Source organism: Elgaria multicarinata, chromosome 9, assembly GCF_023053635.1.
Source record: "Elgaria multicarinata webbii isolate HBS135686 ecotype San Diego chromosome 9, rElgMul1.1.pri, whole genome shotgun sequence".
In the NCBI taxonomy this organism is placed as follows: Eukaryota; Metazoa; Chordata; class Lepidosauria; order Squamata; family Anguidae; genus Elgaria; species Elgaria multicarinata.
This window is the reverse complement of record NC_086179.1, coordinates 36,041,444-36,061,478: the sequence shown is the minus strand read 5'-3', so window position 1 is coordinate 36,061,478 and position 20,035 is coordinate 36,041,444. Positions and strand designations below refer to the sequence as shown.

General features: G+C 43.3%; 3 protein-coding genes across 4 annotated transcripts in view; all 3 read right to left on the bottom strand.

Moving 5' to 3' along the window:
* TAB1 (TGF-beta activated kinase 1 (MAP3K7) binding protein 1) overlaps positions 1–20,035 on the bottom strand; it is a 228,068-nt gene that overhangs the window by 28,053 nt on the left and 179,980 nt on the right. The window lies entirely within an intron of this gene.
* MIEF1 (mitochondrial elongation factor 1) lies at positions 5,968–16,542 on the bottom strand. Its single transcript, XM_063133549.1, has 5 exons — positions 16,462–16,542; positions 14,948–15,096; positions 14,645–14,825; positions 12,259–12,521; positions 5,968–10,138 (listed from the first exon to the last, which is right to left on the bottom strand). The coding sequence occupies exons 2-5, from the start codon at positions 15,089–15,091 to the stop codon at positions 9,332–9,334; spliced, it is 1,395 nt and encodes a 464-aa protein (XP_062989619.1). The 5' UTR covers positions 15,092–15,096; positions 16,462–16,542; the 3' UTR covers positions 5,968–9,331.
* On the bottom strand, positions 16,642–18,860 carry LOC134403414 (mitochondrial ribosome and complex I assembly factor AltMIEF1). 2 transcript variants are annotated; one of them, XM_063133551.1, is made up of 3 exons: positions 18,744–18,860; positions 18,335–18,352; positions 16,642–16,879 (listed from the first exon to the last, which is right to left on the bottom strand). In XM_063133551.1, exon 3 carries the CDS (start codon positions 16,852–16,854, stop codon positions 16,642–16,644), a length of 213 nt encoding a protein of 70 aa, XP_062989621.1. In that variant the 5' UTR covers positions 16,855–16,879; positions 18,335–18,352; positions 18,744–18,860. The 2 variants fall into 2 exon arrangements, with proteins under 2 accessions (XP_062989621.1, XP_062989620.1); XM_063133550.1 differs by lacking the exon at positions 18,335–18,352.

Sequence of the window (20,035 nt, the reverse complement as noted above, 5' to 3'; positions counted from 1 at the left end):
GTAGGCGGTAGCAAGACAAGACAGTGTTGTCTCCTATAACCTTCTACCCTGTTGCTACAGTCCATTCCTATCAAACTGGAGGCAGATTTGTGCTACTGAGCAGGATGGAAATGTTTGGGGGAACTCAGACAGTGTCTAGTCCTCTTCCCCCTGACCAACAGAGGGGAATTATGAAACTCCTGATTATATCTGGTGTCACAACCACGTTTCTATTTCCTCCCACAGGCACACAATTTAGTACATTTCTACAATTCAAAGCAATAGCTGTGTGATGGAGTTCCTTCCCCGCTTTTATTTTTAGTTTTCTTCTGAATCATCGTGAAAATACTCATTACAGCTGTAGGCCGTGTCTTGTGCTATGGTGAGCTCACCGAACCCAAAGGCACCCACACTTTGCATTCCATTATTAGGCAGCAATTACTACAGTGTGATGGCCAACTCGCCAACTCACCAGCCCATCTACCCCATGGAAAAAGGGGGACTAAACCGTATTTTAAGAACATATGATCCATCCAGGTGACCAGTCTTTGCCTTGATGCACAAGGTAATTGAGGTCAACCCTACTCATTACTGCTTGTCATAGGTTTACACCAATGGAAACTGGCAGGGCTTATTTGAAGATGACCTTTCCCATGTCAAAACCCAACTTTCTAACCACTGCACTGCCCTCGCTGAATCATTTAACTTCTCTTGGAAGTAATTTTGAGAGCCCACATTCGTGCCCACTGTTTGAGCATTTGACATGCAGGGCAACCTTTTCTGCAAAATTGTGAAGGCTAGAGCCCTACAAAATTAAGCTGTTTTACTGTCACGGGTTCCACCCAAACAACCCTGAGCACATAAGTTCTATCAGGTTGTCATCTCCTGTTAGCTTAACAGCTCTGGGCCAGGAAGGCATTAAACAGGCACTGTGATTGCTTGGATGGTCATGTTGTTTCTTTTTCCTGTTCTGCATCGAGAAAAACTGCCAAGTGATTTACAGACCGTCAGTAGGCGGTTTTGTATTATTTGCAACCATGAAAACTAGAAACTTGCTTTAAGCTGCAACCTTATGCACATGCATCTGGGAACAAGACCCATTGGACTCAATAGGATTTACTCTTGGGTAGACATGTATGTATAGGATGGTACTGCTAAAAATAAGACCTGAGATTTCCAGTGAATTAAATTCCATGTCATGTGGTGCAGCGATTGCAGTATAACAGAATGCTCATCACAAATGTTTATCATGAATCTAGCCCAGTGGTTCCCAAAGCGGGCGGTACTGCCCCCTTGGGGGCGGTGGGATTGCATAGGGGGGTGTTAAGAGGCAAAGGGACGGCAGGGGGGCGCTGGCAGGGGGCGCTAACAGGCAAAGGGGCGGCAGGGGGGCGCTCGAGGTGGTCTTTCCAGAAGGTCCTAAAACCCAGGGACCAAGCAGGAAAGAGCGGCAAATTCAGCTCCTCTCCGCACACCGTTCCTGCTCAGGAAAGACTTTCTCACTCATGCAGCCGCTCTCTCCTCCTATCTCAAGCCCACAGCGGCCCCTCCAGAGGTAGGGGTGGGGGAAGCGCCCACAGGAGGCAGCAGAGCAGGAAAGAGCGTGAATTCAGCTGCTCTGCCCACTCTTCTCCTGCCTAGGAGGGCCCAGGGCTTCTTTCCTGCTGGAGCCACCGCCGCCTGCTTGCTCGCTCCCTTCTTCCCTCGGCCAGAGCTGCTCCCTCCTACAAGCTGCCCCGGCAGACCTCTCGCGATAGTTGCTGCAGGAGCAGCAGCCATGTGGCGGAGAGGAAGGAGCATGTGGAGGACGGCGGGCGGCAGAGCAGCTGCCAAGAACAGCAGTCAGCCAGCAGGCTGGGTGGGGAGCAGGACTGCTTGTGCTGCTACAAGTTATCACCAGGCTCCCTTCCCCTGTCAGGAGTTGCAGATTGGGGCCATCTCCCCTCTGAGCTGCTGCCCTCCTGTCGTAATCAGCCCGGCAGCTATTGTGAGGCTTGGGGGGAGGGGGGTTGGAGAGAGAGAGAGAGAGATGCTGTGTGTCTGTGTGTGCGCTCCCACCCCCCAAAAAATCTGGACTACAACATTATTATTTATTTATTTATTTATTTAGCGCCATCAATGTACATGGTGCTGTACAGAGTAAAACCCTGCCGCATAGGCTTACATTCTAATAAAATCATAATAAAACAATAAGAAGGGGAAGAGAATGCACCAAACAGGCACATGATAGAGTAAAACTAACAGTATAAAAGTCAGAACAAAATCAAGTTTTAAAAGCTTTAGGAAAAAGAAAAGTTTTTAGCTGGGCTTTAAAAGCTGCAATTGAACTTGTAGTTCTCAAATGTTCTGGAAGAGTGTTCCAGGCATAAGGGGCAGCAGAAGAAAATGGACGAAGCCGAGCAAGGGAAGTAGAGACCCTTGGGCAAGTGAGAAACATGGCATTAGAGGAGCGAAGAGCACGAGCGGGGCAATAGTGTGAGATGAGAGAGGAAAGATAGGAAGGAGCTAGACAGTGAAAAGCTTTGTAGGTCAACAGGAGAAGTTTATATTGGATTCTGAAGTGAATTGGAAGCCAATGAAGAGATTTCAGAAGTGGAGTAACATGGTCAGAGCGGCGAGCCAAGAAGATGATCTTAGCAGCAGAGTGGTGAACAGAAACCAACGAACTGATGTGAGAAGAAGGAAGGCCAGTGAGAAGAAGGTTGCAGTAGTCCAACCGAGAAATAACCAATGCATGAACAAGAGTCTTGGCAGAAGAGACAGACAAAAATGATCGAATCCTGGCAATATTATACAGGAAAAAACGACAGGATTTAGCTACTGCCTCAATATGAGGAATAAAGGAGAGCGAGGAATCAAATATAAAGCCAAGACTACGAGCTTCCTTGACTGGAGTAAGTGTAACATCATTGACCGTAAGAGAGAAAGAGAGATGAGGAGAAGGTTTAGGAGGATTGGGAGAGAAAAGAAAAGGGAGAGGGAGAGAGAATTGCAATTCCCCAGGTCCTTCCTGGCTAAAGAAGATTCAGCAGCACCTTCCTATGTGCCCTTGCTTATTTCAGGCTGTCCAACCCTCTTTTTTCAAGCGTTCTTTTGGTAAACATGGTATGTGTGTATCTTGTGTCACCATAAAAACAGAGCTGCAACACAATCCTAAGTATGTTTACTCAGAAGTAAGCCCCACTGAGATCAATAGAACTTACTCTGAGGTAAATGTGCATAGGATTCAGCCAGAAAACGAAGAGAGGGTGAAAGAAAAGACAGGAGAAAATGAATTGTAGAAATAGAATAGCAAGGTAACTGGGATTTTTAACCATATTTAAAGACAATAAGTACAGTAAAATTAGTGCCCCTCTACTTCAGTCCCAGCCAGATTTTCCATAGGAAAGCTCTGTACCAGGTGGCAGATAATTATTTTTAAATTTTAATTAAAATACATTATCCTTTCCTATAACAAATGGTGCTTACTCCTAAGTAAGTGTGTTCCACTGAAGAAGGAAATCCTATGATTCCTGTATTCATGCTAGTGTGACATGATAAGTTAAAGGCACAATTTTATGCATGTTTAGACCGAAAAAAGTCCTTCAACTCCTAGAATCCCCTCTAAATGGGAAGCACCCACCCCAGGCTTGCCGAGGGAGGGAGGGAAAAGAGAGCGAATGCCTCTGTTTGCAGCCAGCATGGCAGGGCACACCAATTGAATTTTGAATAAAGTACTCAATTAATTGTTACTGTTTTGAATTTTATTGTTATTATCTTCCTTGGTGGGTCGTTGAAAACCACTATTCTGAATAATTATTTTTATAGTGCGCTGGGCATGAGTTTGTGGAACCAAGGGGGCGGTGACCTGAAAAAGTTTGGGAAACACTGATCTAGCCCATGGTGTAAAGAAGAGGAGCACCACGCAAATAACTGAGGCTTCCAGATGTTTCCTAACTTAAGAGATCTGTGCAATGTTTTTCTTTCCATGTTAAGTGTTTTCTTTCATTCATTTTAGAATAAATCCATTTTTTCCTCTCCGTATCTCACAGCAGGTTCTCCTCCATCTATACTACTGCCGGTTTCTCTGAAGCACTCTGTTAATCTCTCCTTTCTATCTCATGTCTTCTTTATCTCTGTGTTACCCCACCACAGGTCTCTCTTCTGTCCCATGTTACCCACTTTTTCTCTGCACCCCTTTTGTCTATGATCAGCAAAATCTCTGTAACTCCATTAATCCCTCACTACCACTCACACTATAGCTCTCCACTCCTACATTGTGCTTTCGCCTTTCTATATATTACCTTTTACCAAGTCAGATTGTTTGTCCTTCAAGCCCAGTAGATTATTTCCTCCGGCAGACAGCCTCACTCCAAAATCTTAAGCAAAGGTCTTTCACCTCACCTTCTACCTGCTCCTTTAAACTGGAAGTGCTGGGGATTGGCTGTGTGGCCCAGCTGGCTGCAACAGGTTTGGAAAAGCTGATATGAAGTCCATACACACTTCTGAAACCATGGTGAGAAGGAGCAATGGTGGTCCAAGTGACGCAGGAAATCTCCTATCTACATTCCCCAGGGGAGAGGGGGCATAGCTCATTTGTTGGCCAATGTTCAATTCCTGGTTGCTTTAATGCAGCCTTCTCCAACCCAATACTCTCCAGATGTTTTGGATGACAATTCCAAGCACTCCTGTTGGCTAGGGTGATGAAAGTTGAAGTCCAAAACAGCTGGAGAGCACTAAGTTGGGGAATGCTGCTCTAATAGAAGATCTGTCTAGAAAGAACTCTGCCCAAGTCCCTGTAGGGATGTTGCTGCCCAGCATTTTTGATGGGCCTTGGATATTCCCACAAAGGGCTAAGAAGGGGGATTTGGAAGTCTCCCAAGAAGCTGCAGTCATGCTGGTCTCTTATGTTGCCCATGCCAAACATTTTGCCATTGTTCCTAGCAATAAGGCCCTCTTGGGGCTTTGATGAGTTAAGCCAAAAGCTGTAACTGAGAAAGAAATGAAATCAGAGATATGGGACATGCAACGAAAGTCAAAACATGTAGGAGAGAAATCCCTTGATGCATGTGAAACACAGCTGCAGACATCCACCCACCCAGGGTGTGAACTCATGCTTGAGGGTGGGGAGAGGAAGACAGGTGGCTTCATTCTAGCAAGGCACATAATGAACGATCTGCTTGGGGGCAATAGAGATGCCATGTCTCTCTTCTCATTACTCATCAAGCTAATTTGCAGTTGGTTGCTCTCCAACGGAAATGGTGGGGGAATCTCATAACTATGCAAATCTATAGGAGGCACAACAGCCTGGGAAAGGATGAACTCCATACACAAAGCACTCCAAATCATATGTGAAAGAAACACCAGTTCTATACTCCAGGCTTAAGTATGCACATCATTTCTATTGTAATCCTGGGTGACTAGCGACATGGTAAGGCAGGAGGAGGGCAAAGATATTGGCATGAGGCAGAAAGTGTGGTCTTTAAGGGCACAAAGACAGGGATCTGTGCTAAGCTCAAAGTTTTGCCTTTTGACTGAGCTATCTAGATACAACATTCAGAAAACTGCTCCTTTATGGAGTAAACACTGGGACATACATGAAGGCATATTCTGTGCCAGATTCTCCAGTCAACTCTTGTAACTTCGGCACCAAGGTAATGTGGAGCAAGTGTCACTTTGGTTTCTGCTTTCACAAAGCACAAGGTGAAGTGCTGTTGTAAAGCTACAGCATGGCATTCAAGCAGAAAACAAAACAGAAAAGCCCCACAAAGCAGCATGAGGTGACCAGTTTCCCCTTACTGCCTGACGATTTTTACTCAAACTGCTACTTAGGAGTTATACACAATTGTAGATGGACCACAGCACTGCTTAGGTACATTTTTCCAAGTTCCTCTGGGCATTAACAGCTGCTAGCTCAAGAAAATGTCAAGATTTTAATAGACCTAACTTGCACACAAGGCAACTTCTCCTTCACACAGCATCAAGAATGCAGAAAAAGTCTTGTACACATTTAAAACATCCACATGATTGTGGAAAGTTTTTTTTTATTTCACAATTTCCACATACTGTCACAGACCATGCATGAGACTTTCCTCTTCCAACCCCTTTACATAACATTAGGGCTTGAGAGAGTCTCCAATATCTCATTCCTCTTCCTTCCGTAACATGGGCACACAAACATCGGAAGAAACCCATTACCATGTACACAATTAATTCTCATGTTCGGAATTTCATAGGACTCAAAAGATCTCCAATATCTCATTCCTCTTCCTTCAAAAACATGGGCACACAAACACTGGAAAAAACCCATTATCATGTACACAATTCTCATGTTAAAAATTTCATAGGACTTGAAAGATTAATAATGGAGTTTGAGGGCAACAAAAATGTACTGTTGAGCCAGTTGGTCCCCACCCTGCAGTTCAGGGAAGACTCACATTGGTGTGTGTGATTCAAAGCTTTCCCAAGGCTCAAGGAGTCAAGAGCATGCTCAGGCTTCTGGGCTTGTGAGAGTCATTTGATGCCAAGGGCTCCCCTTCTCCTGTGATTAGGAAGGCAGCCATGAACTGCATTTCACACTATCCACATCTATACTCCGTTCTGATGTTTCTGAGGAATCCACAAATACTTAAAACTGAACCCTCCTAGCTATAACTACCAAATATAGCATGCATTTTTAGTGAATACTGATGGGCATCAACTTAACAATTCTTCAGACTGGAACTTCGAGTCACACAGTAGCATTAGTACAAGGTTCTTAGAGTTGTCCCTCACAACCTGGTGCCTCAACAGTTGTGAAAGATGCATCCCCTTCTACAGAAATTAGGGATGGCCCAGACAATTCTCTTCACCATTACAACTTTGGACTTTGAGATGAGTACCAATGGGAAGGTCTCTCATTTGCTGCTTATGGGATTAGGAGCACCTGTCTAATTATGAAATAGGCTGAAAGCCCTATTTCTTTTTTTTAGGAATTTCAAAGGAAGACAATTCATTACTTTTTAGAAAGGAACAGCTAAAGTGATGAAAGTGAAGAAAACAAAATAATATCTTGCGGGGAACAGAGATGGCCTAAGCCTACATTCAATACATATGCAGCTTGATAGCGACAATACATGGTCAAAACCGCTATTAAATTTGTTTCTAATAAGTAAAAGGGTTTATTTTTAAAACAAGCAAGTAATGATAAGTATTTGATGAGTGGAAGGTCAGGAAATACTAGATTCCCTCCTACTCCAAGACACCATTTCAGGATCTCCTAGCATGCTGCGACTTTGAAGCAAACAGCCAAATGATGGGAAAGAGGAAAAAGGAGAATGCCGAGAAGGTGAAACTGAGGTTTCATGCAACTCCTGAGCTATCTATTCTTAGCAAGTTTTTTTTATCCACCTATCCTCTGCATACTTATTTGCCAGCATGGGTGGCAGGAAGACTCCAACTGGAAAAATGGCTGAGACGGGAGAGAGATTAATTGAAGCGTACCTGGGGGTGGGGTGGGGACCAATCCCACTGTCAAGTGAAAAAGTGGGTGGTTTTCCAGGCTACAAATTACCAGACACTCACACACAACCTTCCAAGTCTTTGGCTAGAAGTCTGATGAGTCTTAAATAACTGCAACACTGTTTCATTGCTGTACAAACAAATACCATCCAGCAGACAAACTGATTTGAGAAGACAGAAGCTGAAAGGGGTTCCCCTCCATAAGTAGGGAATGCAGACTAAAATCTCCACTCTGGAACTACATTAAAGGTTTGTCTTGTTAACATAAGCAGCGCCTTTAAAAGAAGGAACAGGGAGGGGCACTTGTTCCCGACTCCCTACACCTACAAATTATCTCATTATCCTTGCTGACTTTTAATGGCAAGGGTGGGTATTTTATATGTTAAAACAGGGGAACCATACATATATGCAACCATAGCAATGCTTGTCATGCCGGTTAGGCAGAGTCTTACCATTCAGAACACACCCTCTTAACTTTTTTTGGGGTGATGGCAGCAGTAAGAGAAACAAGTGTTCTTGAGAGATAGCACATTCACAGTCAATGCCAATTTCATGCCTGCAAAGCAGGAGATATAGCTAGAGTAAGTGGCCACTCCCCCTACGGGCTGTATCACTATTCCAGGGAGCAGGCAGATATAAAGAGCAGGGTAACAGGACTTAGTGAGAGGGATTCTTAAAAGCAGCAGAGTCAAACTGATTAAGTGTAAATTATACCACCCTCTTTAAATGTATATGAAGCATAATTTTAATGTATATATTCCATTCAAACATATATTTTTTGGCTTTCCCACAGAAACTTTACCTTTGTAACTACCTATTGATTAGTAATTTTACAATCAGGAGGCCCATCATTTCCTAGTTTGCCAATACATGGAAGATCAAGGTCCAATTCTCAAGAACCTTTTGTATTTATTTCCATCAAATGTTGCTCATAATGGGACTATTTCAGAAGATGGCGCCTAATGTCTAGATTTTCTTGCTCTATGCCACAAGGAAAGTCAGTGAAAGGGACTTTCCCTACTTTCTCAGCCAGTTGCCACATGGACAAGTGATCTCAATAGCAACAAATGGGAAATCACTCTCTCTACATTCTTCTAAACCCATTAGGGATCTACTGGCAGTTTTTCAAGTACGGGTGCAACAAGAACCATATGTGCAAAGTGAAGGACACCAGATTGGCAGAAGAGTATACCCCAGATAATATACACTCAGATTCCCAGCAATGGGATTACAGTTAAGCTCAGCAGCAGTGAAAAACTGTGCAATGTGCAAACTCTCCCTCTCTCTGGAACCCCACCCCCACCCCATCTTACAAATAATATAAATTCAATCAACGTGCAGAGCTCATACAAATACATTCCCTGCTATAAATATTACTACTGAAATATTTATTTCAGGATGCCATGCACCTCTGGGTGTGAAAGGATCTTTTTAAAAAACAACCCCAAAACAAACACTGAATAGAGGCAGAGCCCTGAAAGAGGAAAAATGACCTCACTTAAGTGATTCCAAAAACTTGCCAGTAGTTTACTGACCCAATTCCACAACTTGGAGGATGGCACTGAGCCTTCGTTGCAGCAAGGTATAGAGTATTGGGGGAAGGTGTTGGGTAGGCAGGTGAGACATCAGCAAGGACTCTATAATAGACCGAGCAACAGTTTCACATCACTTCCTCCCCTTTCAGACAGCTGCTACGAGGGTAATGGAACTGGACCTGTAGCACCAAGAAATGTAATAGACTGAATAATAAAAAAACGAACAGAGGTGGACTTGCCAAAACAGTGGGGCAGGATTTGCATCTCTCACTCAGGAGGTGTCAGAGAACCTGTCATAGACGGTAGCTCTAACCCTATTCTCACACATAAGGCAGCTATTATATCTGCAGCAGGACCTCTGGTTCCGAAAGGGAACAATACAGGGTGTAGCCCAACTCATCCACTTCTCCAGGAGTAAGTTCTGAGAATAAGTTCACCTTGGGATTCAAAGCACTGGGAAGAACCCCTGCTTCCAAATAGCCAATCAATCCTCTCAATGCCTGAAGAAAACGGTCTGCGAGCACATCTTGTGACCAGTCAGTCTCCTCCTGGGTCAGGTGTAGTATGACATTGGTGAGCTGGCTAGCAGAAAGATGACCCAGTGCAGGGTTCAGCTTGCATATGGCCTTGAGGATCTTGAGGCACAAGGAACGGCAGCCAGAGTCAGCCTGGTCTAAGGCCCGCAGGCGAGCTGTCTCCGCTGGCCGAAGGCTGAGTCGCCACAGATTATCATACTGGGCCAGTCGGTGTGGCTTGGCCACCAAGACAGTGTCGCCTAGTGTCACAGATGGTAAGAAGTCTATTAGAAGGTGCCGGTCTCTTTCATATTGGACCTCTAAAGTTAGAGATTCCATGGGCGCTGCTGGACGGATCACATAGTCTAGGAGGGTACCAATAGCTGGCCAGTTGATGGAGCCTGCCACTACTTTTTCAAAGGTGTCAGACACAGCCCTGGGCGAGAGGTAGCCCCCCACCACGCAGCGGTCCCAGTAACTGCTGCCACGAGGGAAGTATTCTGGGTTTTCTCGACGTACCAGGCAGAAGCCTGGGATGTTCATAATGGTATCTTCCCCTGGAATGCACGACCACAGGTTCTGTTCCAGTATCAGAGGAACAATGAGCTGGATGTGATCAGCAGTCACAACCTGCCAGGGAAAGAAAAGCAAGAGGTTAAATATCCAAGGCTCATAAAAGGCTATACCAACCACTGAGAGAGATAGAATGCAAAGACAAACTCAACTGTGATGCTCCATGCCCTGCTAGAACTTGCTTGTATCAGAGCTGGCAATAGAAATAGTTCCCCATAAATCACTGAGAAAGTAGAAGGAAATAAGGACAGAGTTTATGTTTCAAGACTCATTGACTATTGCACCCATGTCCCCACAATTTGAACAGGCAAACAGGCATTCACAGTTCAGTATCTGCATCCTGTTAGATAGGCATCAAAAACAGACTTTTTTTTTTGTCTGGGATTTAGTAGCTTGGAGAAAGCTTGCACATAGGTGAGGTTTACTTGAGGTTTTGAATTCAGGTGTGTGGGGTGTGTGTGTGTGTCTGGTATATTTTGTTTAGAGGTTGTTTGCATTTACTCATTCTATTCAGTTGTAAGTATGCTGTAGCCTACCATAAACTCTTTATACAGAATGCATTCACTAAAGCCTGAGAAGAATCCTAAGAACCTGACAGTCATACAGACCACACATAGGAATTGCTTCAATGAAATAAAATGCAACTGTTCCCGCTTATACGAATTACAACATAGTAACTAAGGCCATTTAATGGAAGAAAATAAGGTGCTTTACACTAAGTCAGGCCAGTGGTTCGTCTAACTCACTACTGTCTGCATCAGAGATGGAGAATAAGTGGCCCTATAGATGTTATTGGACTGCAACTCCCATCATCCCTCACACCACTGGCTATGCTGACTAGGGCTGCTGGAATTTGCATATGAAGGACCACATTTTCCACCCCTGGACTACAGACAGAGGACTTCTCCAGCACGATCCGGAGATGCTAGGAATTGAATCTGGGGCCATCTGCATGCAAATCATGGGCTCTGTCCCTGAGTTATGGTCCTTCTCAAGTTGTAATTGTCTAAAGCCAGAGAATAACTGAAATAATTTTGAGAGTGAGTTTGGAAAAAGCTAATAACCCATTTTTCTGAGAAAGAACCATCGCCACTAAAAACTTTACTAGTGTTCACAGATGGTCTCAAATTTAACTTTTATCCAAATACCATATGTGTGGATTTTATTATTTATTATTTATTTATTAATTACATTTCTATACCGCCCAATAGCCGGAGCTCTCTGGGCGGTTCACAAAAATTAAAAACATTCGAAGTATAAAACAACAGTATAAAACCATAATATAAAATACAATATAAAAGCTCAACCAGATAAAAACAGCAGCAATGCAAAATTACAAATTTAAAACACCAAGTTAAAATTTACTTATAGACTGTTAAAATGCTGGGAGAATAAAAAGGTCTTCACCTGGCGTCTAAAAGCATATAATGTAGGTGCCAAGCGAACCTCCTTAGGGAGCTCATTCCACAGCCGGGGTGCCACAGCAGAGAAGGCCCTCCTCCTGGTAGCCACCTGCCTCACTTTTGTTGCAGTAACTCAAGAATAATGCACCTAGTGCAGGCTGGCATCTCTGATTTTGGTGGGGCTATGAATTCTTTCTGGGTTTTAGTCAGAACTCCAAAGGAGCTATCCAAGATTCTTGACCTATTTTGGGGATCAGGGTCAGCACCTTGGATATATTCTTAAGAGTTCTGACTAAAACCCAGAATGAATTCACAGCTTCACCAAGTCGGAGATGCCAACCTCCACTGAATGCACCCATTCTGAATTGTTCACTTAAGAGCCACCCATTCATCCAGGTAACATGCAGGAATGGCTCTCATTGCCATTATCATATCCAGAGAAGAGCAGAAGAGACTAAACATATGAAAGGACTCTAGACTCTCTGGAAAAGATGTGGGAGAGAATAGAAACAGAATATGAAGATGAGGATGTTGCTGAGAAAGATAAAACAGAACAAATAATGCAAAAGAAAGGTGAGGGGAAAGGGAGTACAGATCATTTCCTATGCAAGATCAAATCATACCCCAAAAAAACACAAGAGAAACATAAGGGACAATCGTAACCACAAGAACATGATGTTAGGATGTCACCAGTGTGAGGGAAACCTGAAGATACTCTGCCCCCATTATTCTTACTGAACAATGTTGGAACACTTTGTTATCCGTCCAAATTACCTGCAAATCATCGTAGAGGCTCCCACTAAGGTACATTTCACGCAGAGGCATGTCTGGCAACTTGGCACGGAGGAAACCACGCAGTTCAGCACATATATCCACAGCAGCCTGCTTGGCCCTGGCCTCCTCCTCTGCTGGGATGGCCACCTTCCTCCGGTAATAGGCAAACAGCTTTTCTTGCAAGGACATCCGGAGACGGGCCTTCTTCAGCTCCACCTGGCTTTTCTTGGCAGATGATTTATGCTTCATGGATTTTATTGAATCTGCCAGGGAAGGGTTCGTGACAGAAAGAGAGAGAGGGGTCCCAATACGTATCTTCAGGCCTCCCCAGCATCCTGCTTTGACACACCCCAGGTAGATGAACAAAAAAGCCCATCTAGCCAAAAAGCAGAGTAGTAGTAAATCACCTCCACCACTCCTCCTGCTCTGCATAGGATGTCCATAAGCCACTGAGTTCGGAGCCTTATGGGCATCACCACAACAGGACTGCACCCTAAAGATCAAGTTAGATGAAATGAAAAACAAGTTGGGCTCCCTGAAGATACATTTCGTGGAGAAAAATAAAATCTAATGAAAGGTTTAACTTAAGGTGTACAGAGACTTATGTCATTTTGTTAAATTTAACAGTTGGAGATTTCCTTTCCAAGCAATAACTAAACTTTGACTGGGTTATTACTAACTGTAGATGTCTCTTAACCCTTTCATGATTTGTTTACAGGTCGTATGTTACTGGCATATCATTGTACTTTGGGCTGCACTTGTGTTTATAAAGGTGCACAGTGACTTTTTGTGTTCATATTTCATTTTGCTCTAATTTAATTACTTTTTAAAATTATACTTGGCTTTTTATATATAAATAAAATGTTATAGAACATTGTTATAGAAGATGGCCTAATTCTTTAAAAAGGCTTTATGGACACCAATAAACTCTTTGAATTAATAATAATAAAATAATAATAAAATAATTATTATTATTATTATTATTATTATTTGTGGACTGTGTGTCAAGAGCTTTCCAGTGAAATAGATTTCATAAGAATTGGTCAACAGGAAGGCAGCTCAAAAAGAGATACCAACTAATTCCCGACTTTGAATTTTTGTTTGTATTTTATGCTTTTTATGGTTTTAAATTTTGTATATTTCTTTTTAATGTTCACTGTTTTTAACTTTTGTAAACCGCCCAGAGAGCTTCGGCTATGGGGTAGTATATAAATGTAATAAATAAATAAATAATAAGATAAGATGCATGTCTGCATTTCCGTTTCTTTGATCTTTCTTTAAAAAGAACAGCCATGGGGGGCCCTAATTCAGACTAGAGTATGAAGATTAACCCTTTCTCTCAAGCACATTCTCTTCATAAAAAATACCCCACCCCAGTTTTTATTTGCCCTGGGAGAAAAATATACAGGGATCCATATATTTTTCTTCCCAAGACAAACAGAAGATTGAGGGGGTGACTTATGTCACAAAATGACATGAAGGCAAAGGTTAATAGTCCTGATTGAGGGCCTCTGCAATACAGGGAACTAAAAAAAACCCCAAGATACATGCACAATTAAGATAGCCACACAAGTAATACTACATAATTTGGCTTCAATTGACATATTTTTTTAGCACATCACCTAAGATTAATCTGCCAATATAAAAAGCATTATTTCTCTTTACTTCTGCTGTTTATCGAGGAATCCGTGTGCTCCATCCAAGGCAAGAGACAGATCTGAGTTACAGTTCACCTTTATGTTTTCAAAAATGGGAATCAGACAGTTCTTTTCCCCAGAACGCCAAGCATAATCTGATGCCTGGAACATCTATCCGTGACTAATTCATCCGGTCTGCTGTCTGTTGTGAGACTGAGGCTAAACTGCAGACCTCATAGCCATACTATCTGGTCTAATCTCTGTACTCCTCCCACCTGCCCTGCTTTTTGTCCTACCTAGCCTGATCTAAAGTTCTCCCGAATTGAAGGTTTGCAGACCATTTTGTGACGTTTTGGTTGGCCCTAATAGAGGTATTGCCCAACTGTGGAAAAATAAGATAGAAAGCAACGGGTGTCAACTGGCTGATTTATATTAATATTTAGAAGAACTAATATTTAGAAGAACAACTATTCAGGAAAAGAACCTTACTGGAGATTTTTTAAAGAAGACACTAGATACTAGAAAGGTAGTTGTCAGGAATACATTGGGAATTCTTCATTAGTTTTCCTTCTAAACCTAAAATCCTTTCATTAACTGTGATTAGTCCTAAAGGTGACAGGTTTACTGGATTATTATTATTTATTTAAAACATTTGTATCCCGCCCTATATCATTAAGATCTCAGGGCAGTGTACAAAGATAAGCTGTATAAACAAAGCACTTAGATCAAAGTTACAGTCTAGCTCTTACCTATTTCAAAAGCTGAAGGATCAGTGGGAAGAGTCTGCAGAGAACGACTAAGACTAGTCTTCATGTCTTGGTTCAGCAGCCGTGACGATGATCCAAGCCAGCTTGGTTCCTCCCAGCTTCTCTTTCCTGACTGGCTCAAGCGGGTGGGGCTGGCAGGAGCACTGATTGCCCGGTCGTACATCTGAAGTGTGAGGAAACGGACTGTGTGATCCATTCAAAAGCCCCTAATTCTACATCCTAATGTTGCACCTTTTCAACCCCCATTAATCACAACCCTCCTTCGTCCGCTGAGTTCACTCTTACCCGTTTGACAGCCAAGGTGGCAATGCCCAGCATGGCAGCACCTCCCACACCCAGTACAAGTCGAGCATTGGACAATACAAAATCAATGGCCGTGCCAATGCCATTGTCATCCTTCTTTCCTTTGCGCTCTCCAGCGCCTGCCATCACTCCTTCATGGGAAGAGAAAAACAAGACAATGATCAACACATTTCATTTTGCAAGCACTTCCTGATTCGAACTTGAATTTCACTCTGTCCCATAGATTGTTACTAGGAAGCTAATAATTATCAATTGACTGAAGCAATTTATCTATTCTACCACACATGATGGTGTCATTACTGCGCATTACCACATATCATGATGTCATTTGTTAGAAGACCTCTGACATAGCTTAGGCTGACATTTGCCAAAGGCCACCCAGTGAACTTCATGGCTGAGTAAGGATTTGAACGTAGCTCTTCAATATCCAAAGCCAAGTCTCTCTCTTGCACAATACACTGCCCCACACAGAAAGTAAATTCCTGTGGTAAATGCAGCTAAAATATATGTAACAGTATGCTATTCTAAAAACAAAAGTATCTGAAGTTTTAAATTGCATGACCTCATTTTGTTAAATTGTTTTTCAGGTCCTAAGGGGAATCACAATAAGAGCTGACAATGCTGTGTAAGACCAAATCCTTCCACTAAAAGCCCCCAAAACCTAGATGGAAGTTTCCCCAACCTCTGCAGCACATACATTTTTAATTTATTTTTTATTTACAATATTTATATACTGCTCCCCATTCAAAATTACAGAGCAGTGTACAAGATAAAATAAAAACAGAATAAAAACACATTAAAATAGACTATTATTATTATTATTATTATTTAAAAAAAGCAAAATCCAAAGTGAAGCATGGCTGGTCATCAAGGGAAGGCTTCCTGGAACAACGATGTTTTCAGGAGGCGCCGAAAGGAATACAAAGTTGGTGCCTGCCTAACCTCCAGAGGCAGGGAATTCCATAGGAGGGGGGCTGCCATAGGATGGTAAGGCTCATTCCTTACAATGCCATCTGCAAGTTTCTTAGAACTGTCCCTGCTCCCATAAAACTTAGATTAGTTACTTTTAGACACTCAAATTAGGACAGATTTACTCTATAAAGCAGAGGTGTCGACATCAATTTCAGAAAAGTTCTCGGGGGGGGGGGGGGCTGCATTACAGTGGTGAGCTGGGTCAAAAGAAGAGGGTAGGACAAAGGAGGCAGGGCGAACATACCAAAAATGCCTGCATACTTTAGCTTAAAGCTCTTACTGCTAGTAACTAAGGCATTTCAAGCTTTCAGGGGGAAAAGAAAAACACTACAATAGCTGAGAAACCACTCAAAAATCAATGGTGGGAAAGGATGAGGCCATTTGGAGATGGCCTGGCCATCTGAGGAACCATGGAGGGCCAGATTGGGACCCCAGGAGGACGGGAATTGGCCCGCGGGCCTGAGTTCAATACTCCTGCTATAAAGAATAATTAAAAGAGCACAATGTGTCTATAAATAACCTACCTAAGGCTTAATTCATCTGTGAAGAAAAAAGGGAAATATTCCCAGGGATCGAGGCAGGGTACTTTCAGGATTCTTTTTTTTCAGAGGAAGCCAATATTAACCATCTAGCCCAGATGACCAGAGGGGCTGAGGAAAAAGAAAGGGGGCCAAAAAAAGAAGGAGGGGAAGATGGGGAATTTTCTAAATCAACCCCCCAAGTTTTGTGCGCAAGAAAGCCTGGCCCTTTTCCAGCTGTCTCTCCTTATCTTCGATCTTCTCAAGCTGCTGGTTCTTGCGGAACTCTTGCCGGATTGTGTTGAAGTAGAAATCACGGTCGGTGTAACGTAGGCCTCGTCCCTGACGCAACAGAGTGCGATAAAGATTCAGCACTGCCACACGGGTCCACGCTGCCATGGAAGATGAGTGGAGGGAGTTTGAACTGAAGACATACAGAACAGAGAAAAATGAATATATGGGGAGAAGGACAGAGACGGTGTGTAGGTTTGTCATTATCTTGGTCAAATGGTATCTTATCTAAACAGACTAGTATAGTAGGTACTAAGAGAAATACATCCATGTAAAGTTCTAGCCATTATTCATATCTCTCTCCCTCTTTGTGTATTTATATCATATGCCACCTTTCAGGGCAAAGCCCTTCCAAGGCAACTTACAAAAGATAATTAACGTCATATGCATAGGATAATTTGGCTTCATATACATGAGCGAACATTAGTTATTGGGCATATTAAAAATGTAATTAATAAATAAACGTGCTTTCACATGATGTACAATAAATCCCCTTGTAATGCTTCCAGTCCAGGCTCCCAGTGATCTTCCTTTTAACCACACACCACTAATCCATTCAATCATACCTTTCCACCATAATTGTTCCCAGCCCGTATGCTTTCCCTCACCCTGGCTCCACCTCCCTCCTACTGAATGGCCCTCTCCCTCACTCTGTGAAACTCTGTTAAATCAATGGAAAGATTTTGCAGAATCTGAATAACTCTCCCTTTCAGGTATCATTTAGATGGTCTTGACATTCTGTTCTCCAAAGCATTTTATGTCAGCATGACAGGCAGTAATTCTGCAAGCCACGGATGGAAAAACTGTGGCTTCCTCTCTCACAGATGGCCTCGGCAATGGGAGTTAATACCTGAAGGGAGGGGGACTTTCACTTGGGAGTTGAACCTAAGCACTATGGGGGAGGGCACTAACTGCTGCTTCCTCTACCTTATGATGCCTTCAATTAAGGATAGAGCCATGGTTCAGTGATGAAGCACCTGCTTTGCATGCAGAAAGTCCCAAGTTCAATCCCCCAGCATCTCCAGGTAGGGCTCCTGTTTGAAACCATGGAGAGTTGCTGCAAGTCAGTGTTGGCAACTTGATGTTGTGCAGACTTCTACTGTTACTTTCTACTGTTAGTTTTTCCCTACCCTGTGCCTGCTTACCCTACCCTGTACCTGTTTGCATTCTCTTCCCCTCCTTATTGTTTTACTATGATTTTATTAGATTGTAAGCCTATGCGGCAGGGTCTTGCTATTTACTGTTTTACTCTGTACAGCACCATGTACATTGATGGTGCTATATAAATAAATAATAATAATAATAATAATAATAGGGCTAAACGGACCAATGGTCTGACCTCAGTATAAGGCACTCCCTATGTACCTAGTACACCTTCTTTCTTCTCTAAAAGGAGTGAGAACCCCCCATCTGACATATTAAAACTCTGATCATATATTAAAACTCTGACATACTAAAACTTTGAACAAAATTTCAAAAAGGATCCCCCAAAACAAGAGCTCCATAAGGAAATACAACTGATGGACACACAGCTAGGCACAAAATCCCAAGACGGCTCCCCAAAAGCAAGTGGATATGACTAAGCAACCTGTGGTCAATTTGTCTCCTTCCAGTCATTGTAGCGCAATTGGGAGTCAGAGGAAAGGTTATGGGCTTCGTCAGTTTTTTAAATAGATGCCAACAAGCGCCAAGACCCTGTGAATCTCGGGAGGGGAGTTTGTGTGAAACGTTAAGAGGCATTTGGCAAGCCGGGCTCTCAGACCTCGCCCCACGTACCCTAAAGAGGAAAGGAGTGTACGTGAGTGCATGATGAGGAAGATGAAAGGCCCTGGGACGAAATGGGAGCCAGGGAAGGAACTCTCTACGGTCCTAATCACTCCATGCTGGGTGTCAAAGGGAGCGGGGGTGGGTGGGTGTGCGTGCGGTGGACGGGACTCGGGTGGTATCATAGAGACGGATCCCGGGGTAGGGGCATTCCTGCAGCTCCAGGGTCTCACCAGTGGGGAGGGACGAGGGACAAAGGCCCGGCGGCTGCCGCTTCCGATATCTTCACGGAGGAGGCTGCGTTGCGTTTCAGGGGCTTCAACCCCACCTCTTTCCGCTCCCAGCACTGATCCCAGGGTCACTCGCAACATGGCCGGTTCACTTCCGGGTCATGACCTCTATCACTATGGAAACTCATAGAGATAGGATTGAGGCTGTCACCCAATGCCTGCTGAGACAGGGAGTCCTACAACTCCCATCATGCCCTGTGTTGGCTAGGGCACGCTGGGAGTTCTAGGACTTTCTGGCTAAACATGCATAGGATGGCAGCCTAATTAAAACAAAACAAAAACCATCAGGTCGTTCCCCACGAAGCCTCATTTCCTGTTTTATCCATGTGCGGCACGAGCGGGAAGTGTAGACAAGAAACAATGCAAGGATTTCAATGAGCAGAATTAAAAGCTCTGTGATATTCTATTGCTGTGTCGGGAGATGGCCTGAAGACACCACTTGCTCTACTCACTGAATGATCTTCCTTTCCTTGCTGGCTCTTTGAATAGACTTGTATTATTATTGCATTTATAAACAGCTCCACATTGGCAGATGTTGTATGAAAAATTACAACAAAATACAAGAAGTTAAAATATTAGCAAATAATCAATAAAACAGTGGCAATAAAAATCTGAATAGTTTCTTTTTAAGCAAAAAAAAAATGTAGTTAGGGGCTGCTGTAAGTGAGCCAGTATGGGAAGGAAACAGAAAAGCTGCAAAGATATTACATTTAGGCATTCAGGGTCTAAAAGAGTTTATGTCTAGTGCTCAGATTGTGTGTGGGCAGCCCTCCTTATCTGGCTATCCTGGCTAATGTTTTGGAAAACTGGGGAGGAGGAGATGATTTGGCCTTTTGTTCAAGGGTCTCCCACGCACACACATCCTCACACCTAGAACTCTCCATCCTGTCTCTCTTTGGCTAAGTGCCTGGCTGAGGAGGGCAGTCCTGTCTCCAGGTGTACATAGCTTTCAGTTGTTTGCCCAGATCCACCCATGTTCTTTGCTTGCCCTCTGTTGCCCCAGATGGCTCTGCTAGATCTAAGGGGTTTAAGTTACAGGAGGACAGATTTCAGTTGAAGATAAACTTCTTGAGGGTAAGAGTTATTCTGTTAATTGGTAATTGCAATAGAGAGGTGTAGGTTCTGCCTTGCTGGAGGTTTTCAGCATGGCAGGATGCTCTAATTCTGCATCCAGCAGTTGGCTGAACTTGATGACCTACAAAACCCCTCCACTTTATGATTCTAATTACTTAAGG